Below are 22,891 nucleotides of genomic sequence, written 5' to 3' on the forward strand. Positions count from 1 at the left end.
AAGTTTGTTATAACCGAAGCAAACTCGCGGTGAAATTAATTTCGATTTACAAATTCCATATGCCTTATTAGTATTCACTGACATACGTAAATAGCTAACATACCGTATCACTTATTGGTATTCACTGACGTAGGTAAATGGCTTACATACCGTATCACTTATTGGTATTCACTGACGTAGGTAAATGGCTTACATACCGTATCACTTATTGGTATTCACTGACGTAGGTAAACGGCTTACATACCGTATCACTTATTGGTACTCACTGACGTAGGTAAATGGCTAACATACCGTATCACTTATTGGTATTCACTGACGTAGGTAAATGGCTAACATACCGTATGTGCCTTATTGATTACTATTCACAAACGTAAGTAAATGGTTTACATACCGCTTGCATTGTTATTCACTGACGTAAGTAAATGGCTTTCATACCGTATATCTTATAACTATTTACGGACATAAGAAATTATCTTAAAATCCTTGTCTTATTCATTATTCACAGACGTAAGCAAACGGCTTATATTATACATACCACTTGTCTTGTTAATATTCACGGCCATAGAGCTATGGCTTTCATACCTATTTTCTTATTTTCACGGACGTACATAAATGATTTACTGTTGACTAGAAGACATGACCTAGGAGAGTAAATCTTAATTTTGCCAATAAAGGACATTAATGGTGCAGGCACAAACCAAGTTAAGTTAAAATATGGGATTTCTTTCTTGTCTGAAATTTATGTTTTGCATTTTTGGTGATAAACTATATTTCATTGTTCTTTGTTTTCGCCGTTGGGAAGCATGTATAGATAACATGTATCACAGCCTTTCCTAAAGAGGTTTTAAATAAAAACAAATATACCTGCTTGTTTTATTTCGTATTTTCTCTCCACATTGTACTGGTCTTAGAGAAAGAGAGCCCGTCGCGATATAACCTTGAATGGTTGAAAACGACGTTAAACACAAAATAAAGAAAGAAAGAGAGAGAAAGAGAGAGAGAGAGAGAGAGTTACGTACACTGAGAGCATTGGGAAGGGAAGGGGATGGACAGTCCCTGTGGTGCGGAGGTGTTGCTTCCCCCGCCCCCCCCCCCCCCCCCCAGCATTCAGATACATGTATATGTAATTGTGTTTTAAAGTTATGTGCACATTTAAAATGTTTGTGATTCATTGTATACTTATCAGCTCGATAAATCAGTTGCTTATTGTTGAAAAGTGTGCTAGTCAAAAAGCTGCATTAATAAAACTGTTGTATTAAACTGCCGTGTTAACCTTTGTGTGTGTGTGTGTGTGTGTGTGTGTGTGTGTGTGTGTGTGTGTGTGTGTGTGTGTGTGTGTGTGTGTGTGTGTTAGAGTTTGTGTGATTGAATTGAATTGAACTTTATTTTTCGAGGGTGACAGAATAAGCAATGCAAACATGCTTTTTTTCATCCGGCCCTCGCCCAATAACTCAACAATGAGAAGAAATAAAGAGAGAGAGAGAGAAAGATCAAAACACAAGTACATGTTTCTCACGATTGCAGTGTGTTTACTCATTAATCAACTGAGCATTAAGAAACGAATCTGAGTTATTGATAAATAAAGTAATTCCAACCTACAAAAACATCGGATTAAACGTGAAACAACAATTTACGAAGATAATTATAATCAAAGAAAATTTGACATACATGTATATCTAAATTATGACAAAAAGTGCGGACATTGGTTACACTCGAAACAGATCTGAAAGAAAGGACCAACAAAGTTTGTGAGACAAAAAACAAACAAAATCGGACGTGCAGTAATATCAATATGATTCGTTGAAATGACAACAACTTACTTTATGCCCGAAAAGCATGGAATGAAAGATGCCATTCTGCATCTTTAATAGAACAAGACTTCATAATTGTTAAACTGTACATGGTTTTTAAAGTATCTGAGTCTTCCTCAAGTGCATTCAGTGCAATTCGGTACTTTATGTTCAAGATATATTTTCCAGTCAGACTATGATTTCGTCCCTTTTCTTATACATGTATGTACATCACCATCCCTTCTTCATTCATTTATGTACAAAAACCCTACCTAAAAAAAATGTACATTTTACAATATTCATCAACTTTACAGTGTTATTTTAACTGTACTGTATATACACCTCAAATTGCATGTGGCAAAAACAGTAAAAATAAAAGCCACCCACGCACACCCACCCACCCTACCCACACGATTTAACACCTTTTTGTTAAAAAATAAAAAGGAGGAAAAAAATCCCCAGATAAAAACTGTTGTGTCCGTAGGCTCTGCTTGGCCTTTTCTTGTTCTGTGAACAACAGCACTCTTGATAATACAAAAATGCTGGAGTTCGGTTGTTATTTATAAAGTGACTTAATCATTGTTTGTTCAAGTTCTTGTCATCATTTTATCTTGACCAACAACAAAAAGTACAGAAGAAAAAAAAAATAGCACAATATTCTCAAGTCCACCCAAATCAGGTCAAAGATAGCCAGTGGAGAATCTTTCTTTCTTTATTTGGTGTTTAACGTCGTTTTCAACCACGAAGGTTATATCGCGACGGGGGAAGGGGGGAGATGGGATAGAGCCACTTGTCAATTGTTTCTTGTTCACAAAAGCACTAATCAAAAATTTGCTCCAGGGGCTTGCAACGTAGTATAATATATTACCATACTGGGAGAATGCAAGTTTCCAGTACAAAGGACTTAACATTTCTTACATACTGCTTGACTAAAATCTTTACAAACATTAACTATATTCTATACAAGAAACACTTAACAAGGGTAAAAGGAGAAACAGAATCCGTTAGTCGCCTCTTACGACATGCTGGGGAGCATCGGGTAAATTCTTTCTCGTCCCAACCAATATGGGACTCCCCCTAACCCGCGGGGGGCAATTCTTTTCATATTTCTTATCAAACAATCTAGATCTGAAACTATCCAGAACACATGATACAGTGTGAGACAATATTATGAATGTGTGCCAAGACAAACACAACACACTATCAGAATCACAGATAATGAATAAGCATTTTAGAAAACAGCAAAACTATTGCACATGCACCCCAACAGCTTGCTGCAATATGAACAATTATATGATGCATCCTATGAACCATCACTGTAATAGCAATATCTGATGTAATAAGATGCTTATGATTTCATCTAGAAAAATTAGCCTAGTGTAATTTGTCTCTCATGAAATGGAGAAAATTACATCTATACACTTGACAATTAAGCTGGCTAAAGCACGATTACTAATAAACACACGAACAACTTCTTTTGAAAAATAACTTCATTTGCTATTCTTTCATTAAAAAGTAATGACAAATATTCAAGACTTTCACTAAAAAGAGTCCACATTATTTTTTCTTCCAATGTGTCATGAGGTATTAACATTAAAACTGATACTAATGCACCTTTCATATCATGTGAAGAAAAAAGATGTAGTCAACTCTTTGCCAAGATTCTATCAAAACCTGATCCAGAAAGCAGCTTACACTGCTGTACTTATCGCATAAGGGATCGGGACTACTACATGAAGGAACCAGTAATTTACTTTTTGTTTTGTTTAAACATCCCCTACAAAAGGTAAAAACATTAACCACAGGAAAAGCTGTAGGCTCTGTCTGAGAAGAAAAAATGTACGGAGTAGGGCTCAACCTAGTGGGTCTTGAGAACTAATTAGGGCCTGGTTTCAAGACCAGGAGGTTCAAACTCTGGTGTTCAAAAGGCACATTCCTCGCCAATGATATGATCACTGGAGCACTCATGTGGATGTTATGCACTTTTCAAAGTTATCTGAGCCCTTCACAAAAGCATGTTGGTCCTATTGGTTCAATTTATTCTGTAAATTTGCGTCAGTACTGATCGGAAGAACATATTCTGGTCAAAGATAACCAGCCATCAGGTACTTGTCCATTAGTATGAAACATCACGGTTTCTTGGTCAGTGGTGGTGACTCTGGTTTTCCCTCCATCACTTCTTTTAGACCCCCATCTGTGCAGGCTCTGTGTTCGTTCAGACCTGAAGTCACCGGGCGTGCTGTTTTGTTAATGACCAGTACTCTTTAGATCATAAACTAACAGTCTGAAAATAGTACTGACGGTAACGCATTATAAAGGAAATTTAGCAAGTGTGGGACCCGCTCTTTTCAGGTTTAGTATGTCGCATGGCTCGCTCCATGAATTTCTGGCAAGGTGTAATTCAGAATTTATTTTTGGTGTTGAAACAATTTTTTGGCCAGAGATTAAATGAGCTACTTTCAGTAGGACAGAGACACTTAGATGTCTGCACAATTTGTATCCAAGCAAAACACTACACTGTATCACAAGATCTAGGCAAAGATTGTCAGTTAAGACTGAAATTCATAAGTATCACAGATAAATGGTAAGCCAATTTGAGATGTTTTAACTGCACATTTAATATGTATGATAACAAATTCACTGACTTTAAATTCACAGATCACAAGAACGGGGTAGGCTACAGAAAAATACTTGCAGCATAAAACTTCGATAGTAATGATTTGCTTCAAACTGGTTTTACTTTTCTCGAATTGTTTCGTTGAGCACCTGAACTGTATGGAGACAAACAAAAAACAACCACAAAGAAAGTAAACAAAACAAAAATAAAGACTAATATCATCCAACAAAACAAGGGAACAGAACCCATGCATGCACAAAGTTTACAGGCACATATATTGTGAGCAAAGTCAATGCAAAAACATATCACTAAAATCAAAGATATGCAGAAAAGGAGATAAGAAAGTAAAACATGCTATTGGGTATAAACAAAGATTTATGTTTAAGTTCTTTACTCAAAGAGACAGCAGTTTATCAAACTTTATGAAAGTAATTTTTTTCTCGATTTTTCCAAAACGTTCTCCAAAAACCATATCAGCAATCAATGCAAATGTGTCTGGATATAAAAAACGTACAAGAATGTTAAACATACTGCATACATTCACAAAATGGAGGACACATGTTCATGTTTAAAGTGACTGTAAAGCAAAATGTTAAGACTCTACCATCTGTGAGTATAGTTTAGTCACAAACTGGAAAAGATGTGATAACAAAAAACATTAGTTCTCATGTAAAGCCAAGTGTTTTAGTTCTTGAGGTAAATTCAGTTTTACATTCTGATAATTATTGCTGAAACGTAATGGCATTGAATTTGATTGATTGAATTTGTACTTGAATTCTTAAATATAAAATGGAAATAACTTTGTTCTTTACCATTCTTAGCAGCTCTCGCTCTCTCCTCTGTAGGAGTTCATATAACAAAACAAAAATCTTCTTCAAAGTTTAGGTATTTCAAACACATCAAATATGTCCTTGCCTCAATGTAGATAATTCATTACAGTAATGATCAATGGAAGAACACGAGTTTACAACAAATTTTAAGTCCAATGATAATCACATTTCGCAGTGACATTATAATTTATATTGCTTCCACATGCTCAGCAGGACATAAATCATGTGCAGCAAATATCAGGACTTTTTTGCTTTTAAATTTGCTTGTTAAAAATCTTACAAAGCACAAACACAAAACAATTTTAGCAAACAACTTGCTTCAAAACCCTGAAGTGGATTAATTAAAAGTTGACAATTCACATAGAATGAAAAAGTTGTCATTAGATAGGCATTAAATGTTTATTAACAGCAATACAGAATAATCTACTGCACACATCCCCATAGATGTCTGTGATGTGCATTGTTAGCGCATTAAATTAATCATAATGCACTATTTGCAAAACTAAAAGAAATAAGTTTGATTAAAAACAAAACACAAAAAGTAAATGAGTAAAAAACCATGAAAATACCATTATCAACAGATTTAGCTGCAACTTTGATTACTTGTTTAAAATAAATGTAATACATAAACATAGTACGCAGACATAGTAGATCGTCAAAGCAAGTACTACTGTTCAGACACAAACCTTAAAAATACAAAACCTGAATAATGAAATGGCTGATAAAATCTGAACCAGACAAGGATACAGTGATCGACACTTAGACTGTATCAACCTATTTTTTAATATCTATTTCAGTGTGACATAATTTTACATTACCATTCTATCACTAGCATTTTGCAATTTCCCAAATCCCTTCGTTACAAAAATTCTTAAACAGTTACAAAACACAGCTGAATAATGACATGCAGGCAGACCAGGCAACAGTACAATGCTTCTTGTGCACAACTAAAAGACTAATTCACAAAGCTTGAAATACCCAGACCTGGGAACCCTTATTTTGCACTAGGAGTATTCAAACAAACTTGGTGTATTTCCAGAAAAGTGATCGTACTCCACACCGCATTTGAACATCCATGATTCAAACATGCTTCACACGCGTCCGTCGAAACTTTAATTAAGTTTACAAATACATTTAAAACATATGCTTCTTTCAATGTTTTCTGACAAAAACTGTAATCATGTGTCAAAATACTGGATCGGCTTCGGGATGCGCTTGTGAGGAAATGTAGTTTTGGAATTTTTATGGTCGTATTTTTTTCTCCACTGAACGTACTGATCGTATTCTAGACAATCATGCGTACAAAATACGGCAAAATCGTATGGGTTCCCAGGTCTGAATACCGATCTATCATTAACAAACCCAGCACATATATACACATTCAATCACAGTTAAGAACAGACAGAAATGCTCCTTGAAGAAATTGTGAATCTTCGGAAGCAATTGCAAGCATCTACAGGTGATATTTCAAGTCTTGTCTGCATAGAAAAGGCACAATTTTTACAGCACACAAACACAGAAGCTTGCTAACAGAGAAAACAACACAAGATCACCTTCAAGGGAACACATGTATGACAATCCTATAGTTCCATATACAGCAATCATGAATTGGCGAAGAAGAGGAACACCTGTGATCTACAGTAAAGTACCTGCGATGTAAGGCCTCTCCAATTAAAGGGCACCTCCCAATAAAGGTCACTTCTGTTCTCCCTCCGTCTTTCACCTTGAGCAAAATGACCCTGATAAAGACAACCTGCAATGCAGGCACATTGTGCAGGTCTCAAAGGTGTCCCTTCATCGCAGGTACCACTGTACAACTGGCAGATCTCCATGTAAAGATTATTCTATTCAAGCAGGTTTGATTTCTGGTATTTTACTTTGACAAACATTAATCTTTCTTTCAAATATTTTTGAAAACTCTACCACATATTTTTGACACTAAGAATTAGCTCTTTTAAATGTTGTCTTTAAGAAATAAGGTACAAAAATAAATTAATCTAATTGGACGCCAATTAATTACATTTTCCAAATTAGACTGAAGAAGTCAGAATTGTATCATTCAAAATAAATGTGGACGAAAAAAAGTTACTGTTTTTACTGTTGTCGGTAAAAAAAAAAAAAAAAAAAAAAAAATCCCTGCGCTTAGAACTGTACCCACGGAATACGCGCGATATAAGCCTCATATTGACTGATTGATGGTAGTTTAAATTATATGGAAGAAAACGGATTTGATATGATTTGATAATATTAATATGTATTTTAACAAACGAATCAATGTTACCCTTTCTTGAACAGTAACCTCTGTAAAATATAATAGAAATTTTAATGTGAATTATTATAAACCAAACCTTCAGTGTGATAGATTAGATAACATGTATGCCTTTTGTTCCTTTTGTTTTACTTTATTTTATCATTACATGATAATTCTGAAAAGAGAGCAGGAGTACTTTCCATATATCACTGGTTTATGACATCTTTGGTTTGAGCAGCCTGTCGGAAACAGACAGATATAAGTAACAAGGACAGTTTATATACTCAGCTTAGAACTGCTTTCTCTTCAAGAAAGACAAATTTCTTTGCTTCTTTTTGAGCAAACTGACATTAATTACTGCATTAGGAGAAAAAACTGCTGCCACCCCCACCCCCAAAAAGAGTACTGAGCTACCAACAAATCTGTTTTAATGTAATGAAAACAACACAACAATAAAAAGTGGTGCTTAACAACAGTGACGTAACAAAATCTGCCAAGAGATACTGCAGAAACAGAAGCGAAACAAGAACAGTTGCCGTAAGCAAAAAATTAGGATAAAAAGATAATACGTAGTTTATCAAAAAACAAAAAACAAAATGAAGGTAAAAGAGACAGCGTACAATACTGATGCAAGACAGGTAACAAGGTTGTAGCTGACAAAAGTGCTGGTCTGGCGTGGAGATTTTCTATTATTCGTCAATATTATGAGCTCTTTAAAGTGGGTCAAACTCCTGTGGAAACCCATGCACAAGTTGCTTTTAACAAAACACCACTTTCCTGAATTATTTTCCTTTTGCAATTGAAACCTTTTTAGAAATATACAGACCTTAATTTTAAAAAGATAACAGTTCTATTAACAATCACAGTCACTTTGCGCAAGTATCAGTTTCCTAAGTAACACAAACATACTGATTGTTTCACTGATACTGGAATAACATTCTCTTCCTGAAAATGTTTTCCAGATAAGTATACTGATTTGTCATAAGCGGCGTAAACTGAGGAAATAATAAAACGATACTCTCCACAGACTCACCATGAATTGCCATGGTAACCCATGCATACTGATTTGCCTTGAATGGTGTAAATCGGCCACAAAAGTTCATGATAGTATAGAGGTGCATCATTTTTCTTCCTCCAACATTAGGGGAGAAAAAAAATGACTTACATATTAACAGTAAAAGCACAGGGAAAAAAATGTATATACAATACTGATACAAACTCTACTCTGATGAAGCAAAGCTCTGTCCTTTCAAAACGGGAAACATAAAAAAGAGGAACAAATTATGAGGTATGCCACAATACAACATTGACATGAGACTTGCTCACATAGAACTGTTACAATCCCAATGGATTACAGCATTAACATCCAACAGCACAAAACGAAGTGTTGAATTCACACATCCCTGAAACATTTTGTCATGTTGCAGTCCTCAGATACCGTTACAGCCATCTGGTATTACACTGGTAGCTCTGTACCACATACTAGTTCATGTCTGCATATTCCTACAGGTCCCAAATGGGATGCCTGAATACACTGTTCTGCGCAAGAGATTATTGCACAATTTTGATACATGGCAGGAAAGCCATCAACTTTGAAGTCCAAAATTATGCACAGATTCTTGAAGACAGCATCCAGATTTGTCTTGGCAGTAAACCTGTAAAACTCACTGTTTTTAATTCAAATGATTCCTACAGCATCAATGATGCACAAGCACAATAATCCTGTACCATGAGGATGCATCAGGCTGCAGCAATTTTTAAGTCTTTGCTTTGCATGATGATACACACAACTGGATGCAATATACTGTAATACAGATTCTGCTACTAACAATACGATTCCTTCTCCAACACTCTGAAATCTTCTCTCGTCATTCAGCCAAGTTACACAGCAGTAGAATAAGTCCCATACTTCGGTAATCTTCTTCAGGGCAGAAAAATCAGCACCACCTCTCCTTCGCATCACGAAAGCGAGGGCTAGCTCAGACATAATCCTTTTCCGAATTCTCGCAAACCCTCTCATCACAGTTACTAGGCGTATATAGTGGGCACACTTTTAATCTACTACTGAGTGCAAAAGAAAGCTAAAAGAGGGAGTCCAAGCTTAGTTTCATCGCCCATTGTGCTGGCTGGTTTCCATTTTCTCCTCGGTGCCAGTTGCATCTTCCTTGCTAGAAGAAACATCTTCCCCAAGGGCGATGATTTCTTGCACGCTCATTGTCTTAGAGTTGTTGTACTGCTTGAGCATAGTTGCTTTGTGGACCCAGTGCATGCGGTTGTTCTCAACATTCTCTTTCACCTCAGTTGCCTCTTCGAAGAGGTCCGCCAACACCCTGCAAAAATCATCCATTGATCAATGAAAGGCATGGTAACATTCCCTGGAACAGGTTTGGGAAAGAAGCAAGTAGAGATGATTTGGGACTTATTATAAAATGAGGCAAACCTTTCCTGAATAATCAACCCTTGGCTAAAAGATACTTGCAAATGCATCACTAGACTGTGCCATTTAATTCAAGAAAAAAATTAGGCTATATAAAATCAACACTCGCTGTCTGTTTTGCCTGTCTTTTCATTCAAGACATCATTTAATGATAATTTTTAGATGTTGAATTTCTCTGCGAGATGACAAAGCAATATTGTACTATATTGCTCTGCTCTAGTAGCTGCACTAAAACTCTGTTAGAATAGCACTTTCCTTCAGACACAGAACTAAAAGGGCAAACAAATCCAAATTTTTTTTAGCAACACAGAAGGGTAGGCAAGCATAATCATCATCACTTCAGTCTACAAAGTTTCTTGGGGGGGGGGGGGCTTCATATGATTAATTCTTACACGTATTCAGTCTACAAAGTTTATTGGGGGGGGGGGGGGGGCCTTCATATGATTAATTCTTACACGTATTCAGTCTACAAAGTTTATTCTACAAAGTTTATTGGGCGGGGGGGGGCTTCAAATGATTAATTCTTACACGTATTCAGTCTACAAAGTTTATTGGGGGGGGGGGGGGGGGGGGGCTTCATATGATTAATTCTTACACGTAGACGGGGATTGCGATGTTGTCAAGAAATGAAATCTGAAGGTCAGGGACACAGGCTTTTTCCCTGTCCATCATCTCCAGGGGGCTCTCTCCCAGGGCTTTTTCAAGGTCACCTTGAGAGAAGAACTCCTGATAGATCAGCACCTGATAAAGACATACAAAATTTGTATATAGACCGATCAGTACTGTTTTGTCATTATACCAACAATAGCAGCAATATAAACGGATGCACAATCCCCCCAACATGCCCTTCACTGAAGCATCATATGAAACCAACATGAACTTGTGTAGTACATTTTAAAATAAATTAAGACAAAATTTAAAATAAATGAATAAACACATGTTCACCCTAGTTCCGTAGTTGACATGTAATTACCGATTAAAATGGTGTGCCACTTCAACATACAGCTCTCTCCCTTCAATTGTACATCAAATCACGTAACCCACACTGCACATAAGCAGAATCACATGTTGCCCAGCAAAATGGACAGAGTGAAGTTACCTAGTTCAGAAGCTCTCATCTCGGGAACGTAGAAGAAGAAGAAGAAGAAGCTCTCATCTGATTTAAAGCTTTAGATCACTCCCAAGCACCAGCAATGAAGTATGCCTACTGAGTTAAGACTACTACATGTACTCGGCTAGATGCAGAGAACAAAATACTGACAGCAGTGTGCTTGGTGTTGTCCCAGGTCTTGGTCTGGTCGGACAGGTCAGCAGCGGTCATCAGGAGACACAGCAACAAGTCGTGGCATTTGGGGTCATTCTTGTCATACCCATCTGCAACACACCAAAGGTTTAACAGACTGAACATGCAACTGCCCGATCACTGCCATGAAACAAATTCTACTGATACCTGACAAAAACTTTAACTTGACTTTCTCTGGAAAGTTAAAACATTTTTCATAAAAAAACACCATCCCAACAATTTGTCTATATGCCAGTCTTTAAGTCTAAAATTTTGCCAGGAGTACAAGCATTTCAAAATTGGCTACGGTCAAGTCACAAGTGATCTTCTTGTACAAAGTCTATACTAGCACAATCCTCCACTAATACGAGTCCATTGCTAGTGTGACTGTTTGTGTCACAATCTGCTATTGCTGTGCATGACTCACCGCGTGCCATGTCCTCCAGTAAGTCGAAGATGCGTAGATGGTGAGCGACATCTGTAGCCAGGATGATGTCCTTCATCAGATCCAACATCTGCTGGTACTCCTAATAAACATAGTCCCATAAAAGGTTAATTTGCTCTTCAAAAGAAATGAGTTTACTCTGGTCAATTTCCTCTTCAAAAGACATTATTTTACTCTGGTAAGATAATAATCTTAGCCAAGTACAATTCTACACTGAACACAATTTTCAACACTTTTCTAAAAATCACATGCAAGCAGTCATCACCCTACATGGTCATAGTCAGTGCATCATACATGACAAACAATGTTGATTGATAATTAGTTTTAACGTCCTCTTAGGACCAATTGGCCTATCTTGGGACAGGACAAACAAATTGTCACTGCATGCTCCAACAGCAACAGTGGAACCCCCCACCCCTCCCTTTGCCTCGACTCCCCCACCCCTCCCTTTGCCTAGACTCCCCCACCCCTCCCTTTGCCTCGACTCCCCCACCCCTCCCTTTGCCTCGACTCCCCCACCCCTCCCTTTGCCTCGACTCCCCCACCCCTCCCTTTGCCTCGACTCCCCCACCCCTCCCTTTGCCTAGACTCCCCCACCCCTCCCTTTGCCTCGACTCCCCCACCCCTCCCTTTGCCTAGACTCCCCCACCCCTCCCTTTGCCTAGACTCCCCCACCCCTCCCTTTGCCTAGACTCCCCCACCCCTCCCTTTGCCTAGACTCCCCCACCCCTCCCTTTGCCTAGACTCCCCCACCCCTCCCTTTGCCTAGACTCCCCCACCCCTCCCTTTGCCTAGACTCCCCCACCCCTCCCTTTGCCTAGACTCCCCCACCCCTCCCTTTGCCTCGACTCCCCCACCCCTCCCTTTGCCTAGACTCCCCCACCCCTCCCTTTGCCTCGACTCCCCCACCCCTCCCTTTGCCTAGACTCCCCCACCCCTCCCTTTGCCTCGACTCCCCCACCCCATCCCCCTTGCTATAAGAACCTCTCTGAAGACCACCCTGCTTTTGACCCTAGTTTTCCTGATTTTCTATTAATAACTTTTCTAAATGTACCTCCATTTTCAGACTCACTCCCTTTCAAGATCTGATTTCTCAGATTTAGGGTGACTTAAATGGGAGGTGGCAATGTACAGGACAAACTATTTTGTTGAGACATTAAGGCCTATAATATAGTGTTTGCTACTGTAGTGTGGGACAGTGTCTGCAGATTATGTCTGCAGTTGGGCCCGGGTTCCGAAATCCCAGGCTCAATTTTTGGTCCTTGTTTTAAAACAAACATCTATGCAGAATATTTTCATCTGCTGAAAGCAGGTTGGACTTACCTTGGAACTGAGGTTCTCAAAGATGTTGCTGCCCTCTGTGTTGAGAATACACATGCTCTGTGCAAGATGGTGGCGCTGAAAAACAACATTAAATGATTATTAACAAGCAGTCCAAAGGAGGCAGTCAGTTAAACTCTTAAGCTGCAAGAAAGGTTGATATATCCTCATCTGCGACACATCATATATACAGACCTGTTTACCCCTAAAACATTGCATGTGTATTTTCTGGGAGCAAAATGAGGCAAATGTGTAGTTTTGTAATTGAATGTGTAGAATTTCTCGTCGACCTATCACAACAACAAGAACAATGATTGCTACTTTTTACCACATGTATTGATTGACTGACGGAAAAATGGGAATTGCAGACAGTGCAATGAGCATGATGTTTTCCTTTCCGCGAAGACAAGGCATGGGTAGTCCTGATGATATTTTGGCAGAAAGACTTGGTTCGGCGCATTGCTCGTCTTTTTCTTTTTGGTCGGTGGCCTTTCGGAGTCATTTTCTTCACAGTTCTCATCTTCACTTTCGTGTGCTCTGCGTTAAGCCATTGTGTCGAAACGCCCGCATGGTTTGGCAGTAACGCTTTCAGTTGTGCCCGGCATTTGCTTGGAGAAGCCTATTCGGCATTAACAAGCTACAACGCAACGCCCGTGGGCGCTTTACGCGCTGCACGCACCAAACGACTGCTGGCCGAAAACATGGATTGGAAAATGGATCGGTCAAGGGAGATGAAGAAAATTACGGATTGTGATATGCGTAGCCGAAACAATACCGTTTGCGTGCAGGGACGGGGCGGTGTGAGAGCACAACGGGACAAGGAACAGGTGTAAAGACAAAAAAAACAAAACAAAAAAAACATAATACCGTTTGCGTAGAAAACGACAGACTTGCGTAGTTGCGTAGTATATTATTCAAATTCGTAGTTTACTACGCTCAATGTGTAGTGTAAACAGGTCTGTATATATAGTCAAGAAAACATCCAGTCACAGTAAGTATTTTGCAAAAGAATTTAAATAAAATACCGCACAAATGAAATGTTAAAAAAAGAAATTGTATTCCTACTGCTCAAAATGTAAAAAAAAAAATGTCCACATGAAAGCTGGCACCCATATATGCATTTTTATCTCCTTGTTTTATCAGCTGCGTGTGAGATAAAAACAAATTTAAATAAATTCTTAAAACAATTTAAAAAAAAATTCTCACCTCCATTACAGAGCCCTCTGAACTGTACAGAGCAGCAAGCACGGATTGCTGAAACACAAGCAAACAACACAATGATTGCTGAAACACAAGCAAACAATACAATAATTGTGCCCATTGTACATATACAAATTACTTTTAGACCACAGGTTTAAAATACTTTACTAGACTGTAAATAGATTTTGACCATGATGTCTGAACCTTGTTCTTTTTCAGACAGATTGTATCAGTTCCTTTCCTCAATGTTTTGTAGCGACTTCAATTCACTACTGCCTTTTAACTCATTGTCTCCCAGGTACGGATATATCCGTACCCACTCATATGGCTCTATCTGACCAAGTACGGATATATCCGCTCAGACTGTTAGCTTCAGTCGCTTCCTGTAACGTCCATCTAACGCCTGCATTCCAGCGTGTTCTGCTGCAGCACAGCTGGTCTCGGCTAAAAAAAACTTGGTTAACATAGGTGGGGTAGAAAGTATTAAAGAATGACCTGATATTGCACGTGCAGTAACTATGTGACAATGCATTCAGCCACTATTTATTTCCCTGCAGCAGCTGAAGGATTTGTGCTGCATTTCTTAGTAGTCTTACAGTTCCTGTCAAACATGTTTAACTCTTCACGTCCTGTACCGCACGATTCCGCACGTCCGCCATAATCCTGTACCGCACAATACCGCACGACTTTGTTACCTCACCGGACGGAAGCGCTCTTTTGAAAACCACATTTAGGTCACTTCCTTTGTAAACAAGCACATGGCTGCTCTGCGGTTCGTTCGTTTGGTGAACGTTTTGGTAATTTGCAACGGATTTTTATCGAGGTTTTTTTCACGGAGATTTTGCTACCATCTCTGGTGATGCCGATACAGTCAGTGAATACAAATTTGGGGATATTATCGACGGATTAGTGGCAGAACAAGTGCTGGGACTTGGAGCAGACAATCACGTGACATTGAAATGTAAGCTTTGAGTGTTTCTTCGGTAATTATACTGGCGATTTGTCGGACTTTTCGGCCGGTGAAATTTTTTCAAGTGAAACGAACGAGATGCAAAATTATGCAGCATAATTAACAACAAAAACGGAATAAACTGGTACAGGCACATAGAGTAAGCTTTTCCCAATCGAACTGTGAAATTTGAATGCAATCTATTCATAAAACAGTTCAGGAGAGGTTAAAACACACAGATACCCAGTTTCTGGTCATTTTCATCAAATCCTTACGGGACTGAGGTTTTCAATAGGGAAATGTGTACAGGACGTAAAGAGTTAAATAAACCAAAACTTCCAACATAACAGCATCATCTTTTGACTTATTCTACCATATTTTACAACTGCATCTTTTGACTTATTCTGCCGTATTCTACAAGTGTCTAAACTAAAATTAGCACTTCTAAGTAGCTGACAGTGAAGCACTCACCGATTTGACCTGGAAGGAGTTGGTGGTACCTCTGTGGTCGATGTCATGACACAGACAGGACACAAACAGTGCAAACAACTCAATGTCACTGCAAAACAGAAACAAATTGTTACAACTCCTGGTAGCCTATTTGGTTTCATTCAAAACCTGCAAGCAATAACAAATTCTAGGGAGTGACGAGCAATTAATAGATAAGAGTGGATAATTTCTCTTTGACAAAAGCAGGACATTAAAACACAAAATTCCATCAAAAATAACGAAGAGATAATTAAGACACAAATTTCACTATGCACAGATACTGGTATTTGATCTTTATTGCTATAAACACACACTGGTTCTTTTTTTTCTTTTTTTTTTCCTGCAGATTTACAATTACACTGAAAAAAAAGTTTCCACAAATGATGTTCTAATGCGGTATTTTCTGCAGAAGTTTACTATTATTTCCAACTGTGAAATTAGAAAAGGTCACTTCAATTTGTGACATTCATATTGTTATGCTGAAAGCTTAAAAGCATAAAATAACAAATGTTTGGAACTGTGGTCTAAAACTGCATCAACAACATTATAGTTACAAGGAGGATTACCACAACAACTAGAGCAAAACTAATTAATCTTATGCGGTACATACTCCAAATGATTTGTAAGATGCAGGTTTTTGATGGAGAGGTATCCAAAATGGGCGACGGAGAAAGCGTGCATCCAGTTGTGGTAGGGAGGGTTGCGGTAGCCTTTCTTCACCATCAGCAAGAACCTGTACACCATCATGCAATCCACTAAAGATACGTTCCTTCACGTGAACATAATCATGTCCACTGTACCACCACAGATCTGCCCTAGCTGTTACAAGGGGTCTGAGCGCCCTTCCATCAGGACACTTACCAAAACTCAACTGCCTGAGGCTATAGCTGTGTCACAAACTGAAGACTGCTCAACAATCCCAGTCTCAATGCGGTAAATGCGCATGTGGCAATCTTGGACTTAAAAAATGTGACCCTTTGACTGAACGAACCATGGGTTAGGGTTAGTGTTAGGTTGTTCACAACCTGATTAATCTCCCCATGTTAGCACATGCGCATTGACAGTGATTGTTCAGGCAGAGTTTTCAGTTCGTGACAGCTGCTTCCTGTTCAGATTTGGAAATGTTGTGCTTATTTAAATGTGTTTAATACTTCCAAATTAATTCAACAACAAAATCCCAATTCTGCAGAGGAAGCAGCTAGCTAGGCTGTTGATTTAATGTTTTAGTGTGTGTACAAGAGGAAATTAATACGCTTGTTTTGTAAAATCCTGAATACAGATTTTCGCAGCGATGTACACTGGTAGCAAAGTACTTTATTAAGACTTCAAGCGGTGATTCATTCATCATGTCTACACTCACTCTCTTAGTCCCCCTGCAAAATGCTCTGCTGTGTTGGTTTAATATTGTTTGCAATGCTATCAGGTTTATCAGTCGTGGTTTTCCACATATTTCAGTTTCAAATTAAACTACAAATGTACACATGCTTGTTATTGTAGGCATACAATGCTGTATAAGCCATACCTCATTGCAGGAGCTGAAAATATTTCTGCATTAAATATTGGTTGTATTAATACTGTGGCGTGTTTTTTTCTTCTTCCTGTACTATTCCTGCTCTGAACTTTTAATACGTGGATGTTTAAATCACTGCAGTATTGTTGCTGATTGTTACGCATTATAGTAACATTGGATTTTATTTCCATGGGTGACACTCTTAAGTCATTTCCTTGCGAGGCGAAACGCCGTAAAGAGAGATGACGTCAAAAAGAAAAAATGACGCAGAGAGAAACACGAGGTTGGAAATGGGCGGGGATATAGCTCAGTTGGTAGCGCGCTGGATTTGTATTCAGTTGGCCGCTGTCAGCGTGAGTTCGATCCCAGGTTCGGCGCAATTTATTTCACAGAGTAAACTTTGTGTGCAGACTCTCTTCGGTGTCCGAACCTCCCCCCGTGTACACTACATTGGGTGTGCACGTTAAAGATCCCACGATTGACAAAAGGGTCTTTCCTGGCAAAATTGCTTAGGCACAGTTAATAATTGTCTACCTATACCCGTGTGACTTGGAATAATAGGCCGTGAAAGGTAAATATGCGCCGAAATGGCTGCAATCTACTGGCCGTATAAAATTTCATCTCACACGGCATCACTGCAGAGCGCCTAGAACTGTACCCACGGAATATGCGCGATATAAGACTCATTGATTGATTGATTGAATGGTTATGACAGATATCTACGCCTACACCGTATGAAAGATTATTAGATTTACGAGTTCATACGATGATTTCTATCAATAAAGACTTGAGATGTTTGTCTTTTGTACTTCGCGTTAAAATATGTATGGAAGAATTGCTTTATTGAATTGTTTTGAGACATATGCGAAGGCCTATATTGGTAGCGTAGAGTTTTACTTTGAGTCCATTCACCAAGATCAGTTGATTCTCGTTCCATTTTGGAGAACACTCAAGCATTTGTTTCGGGAGTTAATATGTTTTTATCACAAACCTGAATTATGCAGGTAAGAAAAAAAGGAAGCAATAATATCGTTCTTCATTTCAGAAGTAGAGCGGCACATTTTCATCCCTACGTTCATCCGTTTTGTGTGTTTCAAAGGCGAAGCAGTTAGACGAGATCCAAAATTCCATGGGTTGTAAATAACGGTCAGAATGATTAGATAGATGTTAAGCTCATAAAGCTGACGGTAACATGTTATTTTCACTTTGATCGACAGGTTTGGATGCTGGTTTAGATGCTCATGTAGATGCACGCTGGAGGTGGATTGGACGCCAACTGTAGAGAGAGATGGGACCGTGATATAGAACAGATATCACCGTTCACCTCATCGTCAAGACATCAAGGGCATCATCATCGTCGTTCACTTCATCGTCAAGACATCAAGGGCATCATCAACACCGTTCACCACATCGTCAAGACATCAAGGACATCATCATCCACGTTGATCTCATCCTCAAGACGTTAAAGACATCATCTTCATCATCGACGTCGTGTATAAACACTCCGAGAGCTTTACAGCCGCACATTCGGCAAGATCAAATTCTAAATACCTGATCCTTGACCTGTAGCGCCGAGTACGTCGATGCATGAAGATGAGTAACCAAAATTAAAGCCTTTTTTCACTCATTGTAGTTGTGTTCGTCCAGTTGCTTCCAGTATTTATTCTTTCTGTCGATACATTTGAGTCTGTCTATCGTTCAATTAAGGTGAAAAGAACCATGCATATCACTAACTATAAAAGCGAACAGCCGCCAAATAATCATACCCTAGACAACATTAACAAAATTCGAGATTAAATCTTGAAAGAGCCGGACACGTAAAAATTCTCACATCGGATTGTGACACTGATGCTACTGAGAGAGGAAAGTTACCTTGCAAGAGTGTCTGGTTTCAAACGCCACCTGGTCGTAAAACCCAGGTCCTCAAACATTGCTTGGCAAGCCTGAAACAGTGCAACATAAATGTTCTTTCGTGAAAACATAACGGCCGTACAGTGAGTAGACACTGACTGACAGTCCGACAGGGGTGCAGTGAAATACAGTGAAACCTCCCAGTAACAACCTTCAAAGTTCCAGAAAAATTGGTCGTAAATATGAGGGGTCTTTATTGGAAATCACACGTTTTGGAGATAAGTTACAGTTCTAGTCATCCGTGCCAAGAAAATCGGTCAGAAAACAGAGGGTGTCGTTCTTTGGAGGGGTGGTTATGGGAGGTTATACTGTACACTGAGAGGTCCGCTTCTTTGCAGCAGGTTAGGTTTAAAGAGGCTACCAAAATTGTATCGCTTGTAGAGTCATGTGCATGCAGGACTTAACCTATTGTATTAAACTTACCATCAGACCTATATCACAATGTTCTTTATCACCATGACCACCCCTCCCCCTCACATCAATCCCATCCCTCCCCCCCCCTCTCCCTCCCAAAAAAACAAAACAGAATGTTTCTATGCTGTAAGTCTCTGCCTATACGTCTCTCTGCATCCTGATTGTACCAAAATATATATACAGTATTATGCATGATTGAAAAAAGAAATATGTAAAAGACAATTGTTATTGAAGCTTCAATGAAAACAAACCTGTCTTGTTTTCCAACGAGAACCCCCACAAATGGAGTATAGTTGCTTTAACTTTATGGTACAGTAAAACCTGTCTCTAAAGGACACCCTTGGGGTATGGTAATTGTGTCCCTATTAGACAGGTGTCCGTTCTTCAAAGGTGGAGGGGCCGGGCAATATTTTACAAAGAGCACGTAAAATGTACAAGACACTTTTTGTCAATCCTGGAGTATGTAATTTATTTTTCAACACAAAACACAAGGTAAAAACTTAAATAAAATTACTTAGATAAAATAAACTTTAATAAAATTACCAGATCATTTTACAAGGCGCAGATTGAGGGCGTTGACAGGAATAGAGAGAGAGAGAGAGAATTGAGCTATAGAATACATATGGGCCAATAGCCCCTTTCAATGGATTGAACATGAGACTCACTGAAAATGTGAGTAAACAAATGATACATGTAGCAAACAACAACAACAACAACAACAACATCCCCCCCCCCCCACCCACCCACCCCGTTCGCTACACACACTGTGCATTCAAACTTACGCAAGTCGGACGTCACAAAGCTAAAAATAGCTGACTCTTCATCGGTGGTTCAACGGGAAATTCCAATTTTTTTCAAGGCAGTGACACGCTGCTCTAAAGTCAACGCTTTTCTTTTTCCTGCTGGAGATTCCATTTTCAAACACAGTACTGTTGCTTTTGGTTGTGACTGTATCCACAATGCGGAAAAGCGAAAGTGAGCGAAGCGAAAGTGAGCGAAGCGAAAGTGAGCGAAGCGAAAGTGAGTCTCCATCTAAACAAGCCACTGATTGGTCAGAGAAGGGACAGGACAACCAATCAACAACCATTTGTGCTACGGCTGCCGAGCACTGACTTGAATAACAGTTGCGTTTTCATGTTCGTAGTGTCCGTTTGTGACAGTGTTTACACTTCCTACGGTCCGAAAAATCGTGTCCGCGTCCGTAAGTGGCAGGTGTCCGTCCGTTAAAGGTTAGTTATTGTTGAAATCATGTTCGTTCCATGATAAACTGTCCGTATGTAGCAGGTGGCCGTAACAACAAGGGTCCGCTAGACTCAGGTTTTACATAGCATGGTGAAGAAAACAGTCATGCGCACATAAACACCTATCCCCTTGCATGACATGTGTGTGGATGTGGGGATTGTAACCCATGAATGCAGAAAAAGGAGATGTAGAAGAATAACAACGGTTACAAACAGCAAGGAAAATTAAGAAATCGACTTAAAATTCTTCGTACCCCAGGTGTGCGAGACTCTTGTATGGCGCGTGGTGGGAAGCTGAACTTGTCAAAGTCTTTGTGAAAGACTGTCACTTTTGGGGTTCCCTCCTGCGCCAGTTCCTGTACTTCTGACAATGGAATTTGCTGCAATGACAGGACACGGATTTTAAGACATCATTGTAAGATTCACAGTGCAATATGTAAACTGTGGTGAAAATAAGAACCAGAGCATATTTACGCTTGAAAGTCCATTGCTTCTTTTCTGATTCCACATTGATTATAGTTAAATTAGAACATTGGAATGCATGTTTAAACACCTTAACATAAAACACACACACACACACAGTTTACTAGCAAGAGTATCAAATACTAACATTAAATATTAGTGAGGACATTTTTATTTAATTCACTGTTAATGTCAACAAAACTGCCCTCAACCTTATATAGAACAAAATATGACCATAACCATAGTGATTATCATTCTGTGTTTAATTCACACATATATGTAACGCAGGGTTGTTTACAGCAACTACTTTAAGTACAACACACACACACACGCACACGCACACACACACACACACACACACACACACACATTTAGGATCTTCTAGTCAATTCAGTTCCTTTCTCAAGATTAGAGAAGACCTATGTAAAATGTATAAAATACTGAACAAGCCATTGAAATAAAGAGGAGACAAATATAAAGCCAAGCAACACCATAAAGCAGAATAACAGAAAGAACTGACATAGTGACAATCAATTCTCAAATGGTCAACTAGTACAGCATGTACTGCTACATGTACTTGGCATAGCCTCATTAAAACCTAAATCAAATGCCGTGGGAACACACTTGTAAGGCCTCCAAGAATCTTGAGAAATTCAGGTATTAAACGGTAGGGAGACTAATAAACAATGGAGATAAACTTACAGACGTTTAGGTTTATAATAGAATATTCGGAAAACTGGGTTTTGCAACAGGTAGTTTGGAGTGGGGGATGTCATTAACTCATTGTCTCCCAGGTACGGATATATCTGTACCCACTCATATGGCTCTATCTAACCAGGTACGGATATATCCGCTCAGTCTGTTAGCTTCAGTCGCTTCCTGTAATGTCCAATTAACTAACGCCTGCATTCCAGCGTGTTGATACACAGTTACTACACAGTTACTACAATTCTGAGTGACCTGCTGCAGCACAGCTGGTCTCGGCTAAAATAAACTTGGTCAACATTGGTGGGGTAGAAAGTGTTAAAGGAGGGGGTCCACTATAGTTCTTGTGATCAGTGAAAATAAAAGGCATTACAGAATACAGAGAAAGGACAATGGATGGGCAAATCTAAAAAAAACAAGTCGCGTAAGGCGAAATTACTACATTTAGTCAAGCTGTCGAACTCACGGAATGAAACTGAATGCACTGTATTTTTTTCACCAAGACAGCTTCGTAAATCCCCGCGAGAAGGAAATCGCTCACCTCCCACGTGCAAAACGAAGTGAAATTGACACGCCAGAATAGCGCGGTAGAGTATTGTGCTAAGCAGGAAAGCGCGCTTTTCTGTATTCGTGTTAACTTTCTGAGCTTGTTTTGAATACAGCCTATCTTCTTCTTCTGCGTTCGACGGTGAATACAGCCCATCATATCTATACGTTTTTGGAATCAGGAAATGATAAAGAATAAGATTAAATCATTTTTGGATCGATTTCTTAAATCTTAATCGTAAGACTAATTAATCTATTTTCGTTAATTGTGATCACATTTTAAGAGTAAACATAACATATGTATATATCTTTAGATTCAGAATGTGATGAAGAATACGATACAATCAATTTTAAATCTGTTTGCGAAAAATCGATTTTAATGACAACTTTAATGAGCAAACTCATTAATTGATTTTTAAGCCTCCAAGCTGAAATGCAATACCAAAGTCCGGGCTTCGTCGAAGATTACTTGACCAAAGTTTCAACCAATTT

At 38.9% G+C, this 22,891-nt stretch overlaps 1 protein-coding gene across 2 annotated transcripts in view; it reads right to left on the reverse strand.

Moving 5' to 3' along the window:
• Window positions 1–1,508: 1,508 nt before the first annotated feature.
• The window catches only part of LOC138969327 (cGMP-dependent 3',5'-cyclic phosphodiesterase-like), a 156,915-nt gene continuing 135,532 nt past the window's right edge, over window positions 1,509–22,891 (reverse strand). For both annotated transcript variants that reach the window (XM_070342099.1, XM_070342098.1), the window contains exons 22-31: window positions 20,941–21,066; window positions 18,993–19,063; window positions 16,221–16,343; window positions 15,593–15,680; window positions 14,179–14,226; window positions 12,976–13,050; window positions 11,635–11,734; window positions 11,187–11,299; window positions 10,521–10,666; window positions 1,509–9,818 (exon numbers count right to left, since the gene is read on the reverse strand). In XM_070342099.1, the coding sequence (XP_070198200.1) occupies window positions 9,596–9,818; window positions 10,521–10,666; window positions 11,187–11,299; window positions 11,635–11,734; window positions 12,976–13,050; window positions 14,179–14,226; window positions 15,593–15,680; window positions 16,221–16,343; window positions 18,993–19,063; window positions 20,941–21,066 (1,113 nt within the window). In that variant the 3' untranslated portion in view covers window positions 1,509–9,595. The remainder of the gene's footprint in view (window positions 9,819–10,520; window positions 10,667–11,186; window positions 11,300–11,634; window positions 11,735–12,975; window positions 13,051–14,178; window positions 14,227–15,592; window positions 15,681–16,220; window positions 16,344–18,992; window positions 19,064–20,940; window positions 21,067–22,891) is intronic.

The sequence above is a fragment of the Littorina saxatilis genome, linkage group LG6, assembly GCF_037325665.1.
Source record: "Littorina saxatilis isolate snail1 linkage group LG6, US_GU_Lsax_2.0, whole genome shotgun sequence".
Taxonomy (NCBI): domain Eukaryota; kingdom Metazoa; phylum Mollusca; class Gastropoda; order Littorinimorpha; family Littorinidae; genus Littorina; species Littorina saxatilis.